Below are 12,423 nucleotides of genomic sequence, written 5' to 3'. Positions count from 1 at the left end.
CTCACATATCCCTGTCTTCCCCTGACCCCTACAGTCCCCTCTACTGTCAACAACCCACACCGGAGTGGCACATTTGTTGTTATAGATGAACCTACATTGACACAGCATCACCAAAGTTCATAGCTTATATTAGAGTTAACTCTCGTGTTGAACGTTCTATGGGTTTTGATAAATGTAAAATGACATGTATCCACCACACTAGTGCAGGTGGTTTCACTGCCATAAAAATCATCCTTCCCTCCCTGTTAACTCTCTGGTTTAATAGACAAATCTGATGTCAAGAGGAAACAAGGGATTTACTCATAATTTTTTTTCATCTTCTCCTTTCTGAAGTACATCTAGTTTTTTGGAAAGGCTGGATATTGGCAAAGAAACCCTTGGCTCTGCGTGTGCATAGGTTCATATCAATGAGCAAATGAAAGAACGTACTTTAGAGCTAGGAAGGAAGTCAGGTGCAATGGTCTGAATGTTTGTGTCTCCTCAAACTCATATGTTGAAATCCTAACCCTCAAGGTGATGGTATTAGGAATTGGGGCCTTTGGGAGGTGATTAAATCAGGAGGGTGGAACGCCCATGACTGAGATTTGTGTCCTTACAAAAGAGACCTCAGAGAACTGGCTCTTCCCTTCCACCACATGAGGGTACAGTGAGAAGTTGGCAATCTGCAACCAGGAAGAGGACCCTCACTAGAACCCAACTATGTTAGCACCCTGACTGTGGAATTCCCAGCCTCCAAGACTGTGAGAAATACATTTCTATTGTTTATCTGCCACTCAGTTTATAGTATTTTGTTATAGTAGTCAGAATGGACTGGGACAGTAGGTGTGGTGGAAGAATGTGGACTTAGGAGATAGACCTGGATGATGATGATGATGATGCTGATGATGATGATTTTTGAGATGGAGTCTCCCTCTGTTGCCTAGGCTGGAGTGCAATAGCACAATCTTAGCTCACTACAACCTTCGCTTCTCAGGTTCAAGTGATTCTCCTGCCTGAACATCACAAATAGCTGGGATTACAGGCACCTGCCACCATGCTCAGCTAATTTTTGTATTTTTAGTAGAGACGGGATTTCACCATATTGGTCAGGCTGGTCTCGAACTTCTGACCTCAGGTGATCCACCCACCTTGGCCTCCCAAAGTACTTGGATGACAGGTATGAACCACTGCACCCAGCCACCCTGGATTATTCTTTCGACTTCTCCACTTGCTAGCCCTGAGGCTGAAAGTATTTAAGATCAAAGAAGAGGGACCTAGGTCTGAGTTGCAGCTTCCTTATCTACAGAATAGGATAATATCTGCTATGAGGGGAATACCTGAGACACTGAAATAAGATGATGATATAAAGTGTACACAAGCACAACATAACTTTCTTCTCACATCTCCATCACAGTGTAAATCTATCCCCCTAACTTTGTAAAACTAGATTGCAAAGAATATTCCATGTAATATTTTTCCTTTGCCTCAGAAATGGGTAAACAAAATTTAAGAAGAAAAAAATTCTGGATGTGAACATCTTGATAAAAATAGATGGACTCACATTAATTAATGCCACTGGACTGGAATCAAGATCTGTGCCTATTCTAGAAAGTAAAATTCTTTGCATGAACAGGCATAGCAGGTTTTATTTAGTGAATAAACAGCCACTGATCTCCCTGTGCCTAACTGAAGATACTTCTCCACTCTGTTCACTCATTTACAACTGATCATTAGGCAGCATGAGGGATTAGCTATGATCATGTATTGTTCACAATATTTCACACATTATTCATTTAAAACTATGTATTCTTTCTTTGGAGTTAAAAGTCAGTTGTTGACACTTAAAACTGAAGATGCTTGTGGAGGGCTGGCAGAAGCCCCCAGCGGACAGTGTTATGCATATTCTCTAATTCTGCTTCTGAAAGCTGCACCAGGGCTTCTTATGTCTCTCTTCAGCTCAACTAGGTGCCTTGTACCCAACACAGGGAAGTTCCTGAGGGTTAATTGTGCCTTGTTATTTCAGCAGGACTCAGGACAAAGATGATTACCAGCTGTAGTTATTCAGTGACATTTCACTTCTCCTTTCTCAGACTCCCCTTTACAAATGTTTCCTGCCAGCAGCTCATGACACCTTCACTCCCACAACCCCAACACTCATGGAATAACTTCTAATTGTCTGCCTTTCAAAGAAGTGAACTCCATGGCTGTCAACATTTGCTGTATTAATTGTTTGTACATTTGGAGTTAGCTGAAAGAGTCCAGAATCTTTTAAGATGATCTGTCTCTTTTGTTAACTTCTTATTCTTATCCCAGATGAGCTTAAGGAAAACCTAGCTGAATTTCCTTTCCTATTTGAGAACACCTAGGGATGAATCAGTGAAGACAACAGACAGTTTTCTCTCTGGCCCTAACAGGCTATTTCTTTGAAGGGTATGTAATTCACAAAATGCTAACATTTGTTAATTCTGGGTAGTGAATACTCACCTGTTTGTTATATTATTCTTTGCCCTCTTCCGTATTTTTAAAAACATAGATTAAAACAAACATGTTGTGTCAAGCAGTTTTTGGTGTTTTGCATCTTTGTGCCTCTGCTCATAGAAGTCCCCAGATGGAAAGATGAAGAGAGCTGCTCTCAAGGTAGACAAAGGTCCTCTTGAGAATGTGGGTTCTCATTTGTATCCAACCCAAGTTCACAGCAAGGATCAGTACAATTGCAAATAACAGAATCTGGTCATGTAATTCTTTTTATATACAGAACTGGATTTTCCCTCCAAATTAATCCTTTACCAGCAGTGGATGGGCCGAAAACATAGACACTGAGCAGTTAGCTCACTTCCATCTGGCACGGCCATGTGAACACTTCGGTTGGCTAGCTTTTTTAATGAAGTGATTTTTAATGAAGCAAGCTGTGAAGTTAATGGATACCTTCAAACAGCTTTTTTGTATCTAAGCTTTAAGTAACGAAGCAACTGCCAAATTAGCCACCCAAAACAAGAGACTAATTGAAGACTGGATGACCGCAGGATCAAAGATTGTTGGGGTGTGGTCATCAGACATGTCATCTCCATTGCTGGCACAAAGTATAAAGTCCATGTGGAGGTAGGTGGCCTGAGGGAAGGCCTGCTCAGTGACCTTGTCAGAGGTCAAGAAAGTGCTTGGCTGACACTAAAGCATACTCAGGCACAAGACGTTGTAATGGTATTCTCACCACTGTCCATGCTGGTACACTGTCTCTTAGAGGTGTACCAGCATGGACAGTGGTGAGAATCCCTTGTGATTTTGAATCAGTCATTTCAGCTCACTTATAATGTGGGCACAACAGAAAGGAGATCATTAGGTTTTGTCTATAAGACCCTGAAAGAAAGATGAGGAGCTGGTAGAAAGAAGTGCACAGGTATTAGAGAACTCTTTTAAAGGGGAAAGAAGTCATCCAATCCTGGAACCTCAACTGTAAATGTAGGAAGGGAATGCAAGATGATGGAGGGCTGGGTGTGTGCAAGCAAAATGCAAGGTCTGGGGAACTGGAGAGAGCACATGGCACCCAAAGGCATTCAAATTCCTCAATAAAATTACTGACCCAATACAATGCATTTATGACATACTATGATACTCGTCCAACTAACTCACTAGGCTGCGTTCATGGGTTAGAATAAACAAAGGGGCTTGTCTGCCTTCATATAAAGAATGGAGTAGTGGTCCTTATGCCTATAAATCTTCTTGAATCACTTTATATCCCTTATGATATAATTGCCTAATTACCCTAATGCCACAAACATTTGCTGATGAGTGAATACTCTGAAACCAAAACTGATATTTTTACTTCAATGAATATTAAAAATCAAAACAAAACCAAATTTACTACAGTAAGAGTCCAGCAATGTCCTCACCTAAGTCTCATGTGTGTTATATATGTGCATGTGTGTATATATGTAATCTCTCTATATGTATATATTAGGAGCTAAGTGAATCTATTAAATAGCAAGTGCCAAGGTACAAAGTGGTTTCTTTGCAGCAGTTCAGCTTTGCTCCCTGCGCTATAACTAGAGAGTATACTGAATCCTGGGCACACTTTAAAACCATTGTCCCCCAGCAATCCCATTACTGGGTATATATCCAAAAGACTATAAATCGTTCTACTATAAGGACACATGTACACGAATGTTCATTGCAGCACTGTTTACAATAGCAAAGACCTGGAATCAACCCAAATGCCCATTGATAATAGACTGGATTGGAAAAATGTGGCACATATACACCATGGAATATTATGCAGCAATCAGAAATGATGAGTTCGTGTCGTTTGTAGGGACATGGATGAATCTGGAGAACATCATCCTCAGCAAACTGACACAAGAACAGAAAATGAAACACCGCATATTCTCACTCATAGGTGGGTGATGAAAAATGAGAACACATGGACACAGAAAGGGGAGTACTAAACACTGGGGTCTATTGGGGGGAAAAGGTGAGGGCCAGTGGGAGGGGGAGGTGGGGAGGGATAGCCTGGGGAGAAATGCCAAATGTGGGTGAAGGGGAGAAGAAAAGCAAAGCACACTGCCATGTGTGTACCTACGCAACTGTCTCGCATGCTCTGCTCATGTACCCCAAAACCTATAATCAAATAAAAAATTAAAAAAAAAAAAAAAAAAAACCATTGTCCTCCAGTGACTTTATAAATAAGATTAATAAATAAAAAAGTTTGAATAAAAATCCTTAATCCTCATCCCCCTAGCTTTATACCCTATTGTTCTGAGTAACTGATATGTGTGAAAACACACTCAGTTTCAATTTAGCTAAACTTCTGACTCACAGGGAACAACTTTTAAATTGTTCACACAATTCGTATCAATCAGCTGGTTCTGTGTAAAGGAAATAGGAATACGGAAACTTAATCACTTCCCCTGTGAAAAATCACTGTGTCTCCCTGATCAGAGGAAAATCAGATCCTAGAAGGCCTTTTCCTCCAGATGTCCACTATTTCCTGGCTGTTTCATTTAAATCACAACATTGTTGAGCTGATCTATAACTTCATGAATTTTCCAGGCTAGAGCAGATGTTATGAATAGATGTCTTAGGAAAGCCTAGTGGCAAATATTCCATCACTAGAAACTGACATTACAAGCATGCTATTTGCTCTTTGTAAGATGGGCTTCTTTGGCAAACTGGTCAATCAGAACTGCAATAATGGCAAAAGGCTGGAGTCAAGGCACATATTTTAGGGGAATAAGTCACGGTATTTTTCTGTGTGTTACATCTGCTCTTTTTTTTTGCTATCTTTTGCCTTTTGCTATCTACATTTTGAATGCTTTTCTTTCAAGCTTTGTGTGATTGGACACAGACCTTATAAGATTTGCATTAGTTGGAGTTTATCAGAGATTCATCCACAGCTGACTAAAATAGATGATTGCAATGGAGTGCTCTTAGGCTGAAACCAGTTCTTGTTATACTGGTTTACCTTAAACCAAGAAAATATGAACAGTGATCCAGTAGAATGTGGTAAATAGATATCTACTAACCATAAAAGGATTCACCAATATTTACGGTAAAAGAGACTAAAAGATTTAGACTGACCACGTAGGTAGGTAGGCAAGGTAGGTAAAGTAGGTAGAGAGGAAAGTAGACACAGACAACCAACTCACTGAGGTCTAATAATACGTCATACAATATATCCATTTTAAGTGTAGAATACACATTTTTGAACAAGAACTTTTAGCCTTATAGAGACCAAAAGATGCCATGGAGTGCTCTTTGCTAACCCTCTCCCATAGGGAAGCTCAGAGAAGTTGAACCAAGCCACACAGATGGCCAGTGGCTAAGTGAGGATGGCATGCCCAGTTTTGAGGTTCTAATGAAAATAGGCCCATTGATTTTCCATTATGAGTAGAAACTCACCCTTGTGGGCAGAAAAAAGGACTTCACATAGCAGCCAGGGTGTATACAACAGCCCTGGGTTCCTATCCAGTTAAAAATGAACATCCAACTTCAGGCTGCAGAGATAAGAAAAGGAAGTGAAGAACTGTCTTAGTGACATGAAGGGGGATGAACGGTTATGCTGAGGGGTTTATTGAGAAGTGGAAGGCTGAGGTGTTAAAAGTAATTTCAACCAATGCTAGTGTTTAGATGCTGACAAAATTTATAAATGACTTTAAACTGCTTCCTCGAGCAACAAGAGCTGTTATTGTCACATCGATTTTGAAATTAAATGTTATGGAATTTCCTTGCTTAAATGAGAAGGCAGATCCAACTGGTAAACAAAGTAATGATTAAAGCAATTAAAAGAGTGAAATTGAGAAATAAAGTAACACTACTCCTAATCCTTAACCCAAATAGGCAGGTTTTGCTGATTTGCTTTAAAAAAGATGCATGTTGATCTTGAGGTGAAAGTATTGAGAAGAGATGCTCATTAGGATTAAACTGCCCTTTGCTAAGAAGGGAAAAGTCAATTAGTAATGTCATTTGTTTAAAACTCTGCCTGCACCTGGTTCTCATTTGTCCTCCAGCTGAGAAACCAAAGACAACTTCTTTTTATTGCTTGTGGTCAAACAGCAAGTTCATTTCGCCACGGGATGATCAAACGGCCAGCCTCCCCCAGCTTGGGAAGGTTTGCCTTTCACTTTCAACTTGTTCAATCATCATTAACTCTGAAAATTGTCACATTCCATTTGTGCAATGAAAATTTCATCACTGGTGACCGTTTGGGTGAAGTTTTTGTAGGCAAGGCCCTATATCTTGTAGAGCACCTCACACATTCTCAAGGTCATTTGCCTTGCTTCCTTGTTTAATGACAGTTGCCTAAGATCCAGGAATGAATCTGTGACCCATCATCAGCAACTCTGAAGACCTTTGTTTGTGTGGGTACATGTTACCCTCTCTGAGACTGAGAGGGATCGGTGGGTAATTTGCCACAGGCATTTCATCTGAGAAAAATTAGGGTGTGTACATGCATGTGTGCACATGCACACACAGATATATACACACCCTCCTTTGTTATATATTACGTGCACATACACTGGGATTTTTACTGGGGAAACACTAGTTAAAAAGATTGCTGGATGGAGTTTATTTCAAAGCAGGGCTTTCTCACTCCGGGAAGCCAGCTTCCCTGGAGAGGCTGCAGTATCAAATTGGGGGGGTTCCAAAAAGTTTCTGGAAAGGAGAAATAAGCTTCTTTTTACTTTTGCCATTAGGCTTGCGAAATCTTTATCTCCTTTGTTTATTATTTAATTATATTTCCCCCTCTGCAGATAAGTTCTAAAATGTTAAATCCCAATGAATCTGGCACAGGGCCAAATTCCCCACAGGTCCTCTCTGAATATGAATTTCTGAAAGTGGGTGTCAAGCAGTAAGATGGCTAAATTAAGATGTCACTAGATCCAGAGCCTTTTTTTTTTTTTTTTTGAGACAGAGTCTTGCTCTGTCATCCAGGCTGTAGGACAGTGGCATGATCTTGTCTCACTGCAACCTCTGCCTCTGGGTTCAAGTGATTCTCCTGCCTCAGCCTCCTGAGTAGTTGGGATTACAGGTGCCCGCCACCACACCCAGTTAATTTTTTGTATTTTTAGTAGAGACGGGGTTTCACTGTGTTAGCCAGGAAGGTCTTGAACTCCTGCCATCGTGATCCATCCGCCTTGGCCTCCCAAAGTGCTGGGATTACAGGCATGACCCACCGCGCCAGGCCTAGATCCAAACTTTTTTTTTTTTATATTCAGAAAATGATTTGGTTCCAATGCATAGATCCAGACTCTTAAGCAAAGCATAGAGTGTACTAGGGCAAGTGAAATAAGTTTTTTGCCATTTGGCAAGTAAGTCATAGCTAAAATAGGCCCCGGCTATAGGTCTTGATTTAATGTTCAAGGCCAAACCTAAGAGAATATATATACAGAGCTACAGAGCTCTCCAGCATCTTAAGCCCGGGTGCTGGCACTGCTATTAAATAGTCTACAAGAGGCGCTTCTTGATTTCCAGCACTAGTTTTCATTCCAGGGCTTCACTGAGTTAGCTGCTGAAATAAGGAGGATAGGAGCAGGTCTGAATCACAGACACAGTGTCTTGGCTCTTTTCAGCTAGCTCTGGCCCATAACATATTAAAATATTTACTGTTGCCAAGATCCAACTTTTAATTGACTAGCAGAATTTGGGGACAGGAGAGAGGGCAGAAATAATCTAATGATTTTTCCAATTCCTCTGGCTAACAACCAGACCCTGGATGTGGACTTGAGAAATCATGTACCTTCTAAAACATGAAAGAGAATGTTCTGCCCTTTTTGTGGCTAGGTTGACCATACCAACTTTTAAAAAAAAGAGTTCAATCATATTAGGCTATTGGCTGAAAAAAGTTTGTGTGTAATTTCACAAGTGAAATATTTTTACTCAAAGACTTGTATATGTGCCCTGTATTCTTTTAAGTGTTTTATAACATTAATTCCTTTAATCCTTGTAGTAATTACAAGAGTTAAGTAACAAACCCAAGGTCACAGAACCCAGGACATCTGGGTCTATAGCCATTAAACTATGAGCTATACTTTTTCATGAAGACTTCTCAGGATATGCAACCCAAATGCCCATTTATCTGCTGCTTCACGTTGGGCAGATGGTGTTCAAAGAGAAAGATGTTTGATCTGTTTGTTCCATTTCACAGGGATTGAAAAATGGAGATCCAGTCTCTAAATGCTCCTCTCTCCTTATACTGATTTCTTCTACTGATGGATCCCAAGTGAGCTAGCAAGCTCTCTCTTCTCTGTCTAAATCTCTTTCTCAGACACACACACACACATACACACACACACACACACACACACACACACACTCACAGAGCTATTACTGTGCTTCAGTAAAGCTGTACAGGGCTGTGATCCAGGCATAAAAACAGACATCATTTGCTCATTAGAGCTAAGTTTTCAGGACGTGCCCCACTTACTGACCTCCACTAACGGCCTGGGTTTGCGCTCGACTGCAAACCTGAAGTGGCAGAGTTCACAGTAGCTGGTGTTTGAGGATGACAGCCAATGCTCCAGGCAGCTCCGATGAATTGTCCCCAAGGTCCCTGTACATTCACATGGAGAGAGCAAGTCCTCTTGGCTGCTGCCCTCATGGCAGATCCTGCACATCGGCCGGTCATTGAAGGGGCTGCAAGAGAAGGAGGGGTACCTGCTGGTCACTGGGCTGGAAACCTCTACCAAGTAGATGGCCCTCTAGCTCTTGTCCTTTGGGCCCTCCCCAGGGGCAGCTGCTTTAAGACCTCTTAGATGTACACTTGACCTCGGCAGTAGGGCAAGTGGTCCTGGGCACTGCAGAGCACTTGGGTCATCAACTTGTGATGACACCAAGAAATAGGGGATTGCCAATATTAAAGTAGCTAGGTGTGGCCCAGGATCAAAAGTGAGTGAAAACAAGCAATGGATATTTTTGCCTTGAATATAAATGTAGTTCAGGCCAACTACTCGTCCAAAATAAAAACCATCCTTCACCATTAAGAATAGTTACTGTTTTGAAATGACAAACTGAATCTTTTGGACCAAGCCAGGACATGTTTGTATACCCAGAGGTTCCTTTCATTTCTCTTTTCAGTAGGGTGGAGAATGACAGGAGGGAAGTTAACCAGCAGCAAACTCTGCAGCCGCTACACAGAACTGCAGTCTGAGCCACAGAACAAAGCTGGATGGTGGATTGTCCTTTGAGCTTTCACAGGATGCTCTATGGGATGCCAAAGACACCAAGCTGAAAGTGAGTAATGAGTATGTCCTGCTGAGGTAGCCTCAGTCTAGAGATCTGCCTTTAATTTGGAAAAACCACTCCTACACATTTCATGAAGGCAGCTTAATGTAGTTAGTGGTTCATGGTGCAGGCTCCAGAATCCAGCTAGCTGGGCTCAAACCTCAGGTCTGCTGTCTATCACCTGGATAACTTTGGGCAAGTAACTTCATCTCCCTGTACTTTAGTCTCCTTAACTCTAAAACGGGCACAAAGAATGGTGACAGTGAGGAAGTGAAAAGATAGCCCAGATTAGAAACTTAGAATAGGGACAAACACATAGCAAATACCCAGTTAATGCTAGCTACTGTCTCTTATGGAAAAATCTCAGGCCAGAGAAAATCAAATAACTTGGCCCTCATCATGTAAGTCAGTGTCCAATGGAAAGATCCCAAACTAAGATGGCCTCACTTCTCGGGAGGTACTTTGCTCTGGGAGAGGACCCTGCCTCTCTGATGGATGTCTTCTGTTGCTTGTGCTGTTTTTCACTGGGCAATAGATTTTAAAATGCATCTTCCTAATATGTGAAAATCCTAGGACCAGCCTCTTTACCTGCCCCTCCTTGCCTCTCTGTATACCCCCCAAAGAAGACAGTGACCCAGACACATGCCCATTCATCCTCCTGAACACCGTCTTTGGTCCAAATGGAAACAGCCATGGAATAACTGCTGTTTCCCAAAGGCCTTTCTGAGAATGATGCTGGGAATGAGGGAAGGCCAAAAGGAGATCAAAAAGGGAAAGGATCTCCCTTCCATTAGCCTGAAAGGCTTACTTGTGCCCAGGGATGGGAAAAGAAAGTGGATAGAGTTTTTTGTTGTTGTTGTTGTTTTTCTCATCATTCTGGGCCTCCTTCATTTACATGGAGCCTGTAAAATCCTGAAACCTGGTTTACAGTACCGCATGGTGGGAGAGCAGGTAAAAATGCCTGACAGACAGACAGACACAACCACATACCCACACCCACACGGAGGCTCACAGGTCTCAGCCATGTCAACCATAGCCTGCTCTTCCTGGTCAAATGAGCTGTTTGATGCCTGCAAAGGGTGAGTGGAGCGCATTAGGCCCTCAGTCTCAGTTCACAGAGGACCAAAGACAGTCACTGCTTTGTCCTGCTCTGAGTCCTAACCAATTGTTATCAGTTCCTCAAGAGGGAGAAAATTATATATTAAATGTTTTTCTATGTTTTTCTTTGCACTAGCCGCACAGATTTTAAATGGAGGGCATATGGGCAATGCTCACAACATGCATGTTAGTGTGATTCCATGTCTGAGGGCCACCATGCCGAGGGTGGGATGCCACTGGTAGTCCTGCTGTAGGCACACGGATCTGTGGGCCTGTGTCTGCACCAGAGGGGTTGACTGATCACTCAGACAGAGGTAAAAGAACAAGGTGTGAAAGACTGGTCCTATGTTAGAGGTCAGAAGTGTCAGCACTGACACTAGGGGGTCATGTCCAATGGTGATTCACCTTTTATGTGCATAGGTTAGAAGTCCCGCTTACCCATTCTGAGAAAAAGCTGGAGAAGCCAAGGAGCTCCTATTAGCCTGGAAGCCCATAAGTTCCTATCCAACAAGAGCACAGGAGGAGACAAAGTGATGGTCAGGAAAAGCGGTTTCCAAGCTGCTCAGAGCCTGCACTCTGGTTTTAGTTCATTACTTGGGAAGGCTCAGGAAGTTTTCACAATAGCACTTCATAGGGCAGATGTGTGTGAAGCATCAGGGATGGGGGACCATTGAGGCTGAAGGAGGGGACAGCAGAAGAGACCTCCTAGTGATGAGAAGAGACATGCTCAGGAAGTAGCCCTGGACAGCGCTTCCATTAGGCAATGCCAGTCCACATGCACACCAAAAATGTCACTTCAAAACTTTTGCCCACACATCCAGTCACTTCGACTCAGTTGCCTGAAATCAGTTCCAATAGGACTACCTTTGTTATCTACTGGAGACAACAAGAGAGCAATTACATAACAATGTCAAAATAACAAATGTAAAGCAAGCAACCCAGTATCTTGTGGGCTTCTTCCCCTCCTGGCTCTTTGTAAGTATGACTTTAAGGGGAAAATTCGATAAGGTGAATTTTAGCTTTATATCCTATTGCTATAGAAACGGCAATGACAGAACTCATGTAGTCTTTTTTTCCAGCACCTCCTCTCACCTGACACAAAGACCTGAGCACTAATTACATTCCCGTTAGCATTTTCCATCTGACAAAGAGTTCTCTGGATCAATTACAGATTCATTTATTTTAACTGTGGTACTACCTCTGGGTGGCAAGAGTCCGCACTACTGTTGACAGCAGCTGCCCGTCTTTGGCTGAAACTTGCATGACATACTGCGGCTGCCCATTCACTAGGCTGCCACAATCCTCCACCGTCTTCACCACGGGCGCAGCTGAGCTGGTGCAGTCTGGCAGGACTTCGGGCAGGTGACTGCAGCGGCTGGTTGTCATGGTAACAGACAGCAATTACTCTGCTAATGGCTTCCACATTCATACAGGGTTTCCATCTAAGAGAGATCAGAAAACAGTTTACTTGGGCAGGGTGGTTAATAGAAAATGGAGAATTATGGGGCACCAACATCATCATGTCGTTATTTAGTATAAATAACAGGAGTAGCCTAGATATGGCACATTATCTCATTACTATTTAATACAAGTGCGCACACACACACACACACACACACACAGAGCCCACAA

At 42.3% G+C, this 12,423-nt stretch overlaps 1 protein-coding gene across 4 annotated transcripts in view; it reads right to left on the bottom strand.

Moving 5' to 3' along the window:
• MARCHF3 (membrane associated ring-CH-type finger 3) overlaps positions 1-12,423 on the bottom strand; it is a 151,622-nt gene that overhangs the window by 25,791 nt on the left and 113,408 nt on the right. For all 4 annotated transcript variants that reach the window (XM_078364940.1, XM_008991598.4, XM_078364941.1 and 1 more), the window contains 2 exons: positions 11,990-12,233; positions 8,901-9,105 (listed from right to left, as the gene is read on the bottom strand). In XM_078364940.1, the coding sequence (XP_078221066.1) occupies positions 8,901-9,105; positions 11,990-12,177 (393 nt within the window). In that variant the 5' untranslated portion in view covers positions 12,178-12,233. The remainder of the gene's footprint in view (positions 1-8,900; positions 9,106-11,989; positions 12,234-12,423) is intronic.

The sequence above is a fragment of the Callithrix jacchus genome, chromosome 2, assembly GCF_049354715.1.
Source record: "Callithrix jacchus isolate 240 chromosome 2, calJac240_pri, whole genome shotgun sequence".
In the NCBI taxonomy this organism is placed as follows: Eukaryota; Metazoa; Chordata; class Mammalia; order Primates; family Cebidae; genus Callithrix; species Callithrix jacchus.
This window is presented reverse-complemented; position numbering and strand designations above follow the sequence as displayed.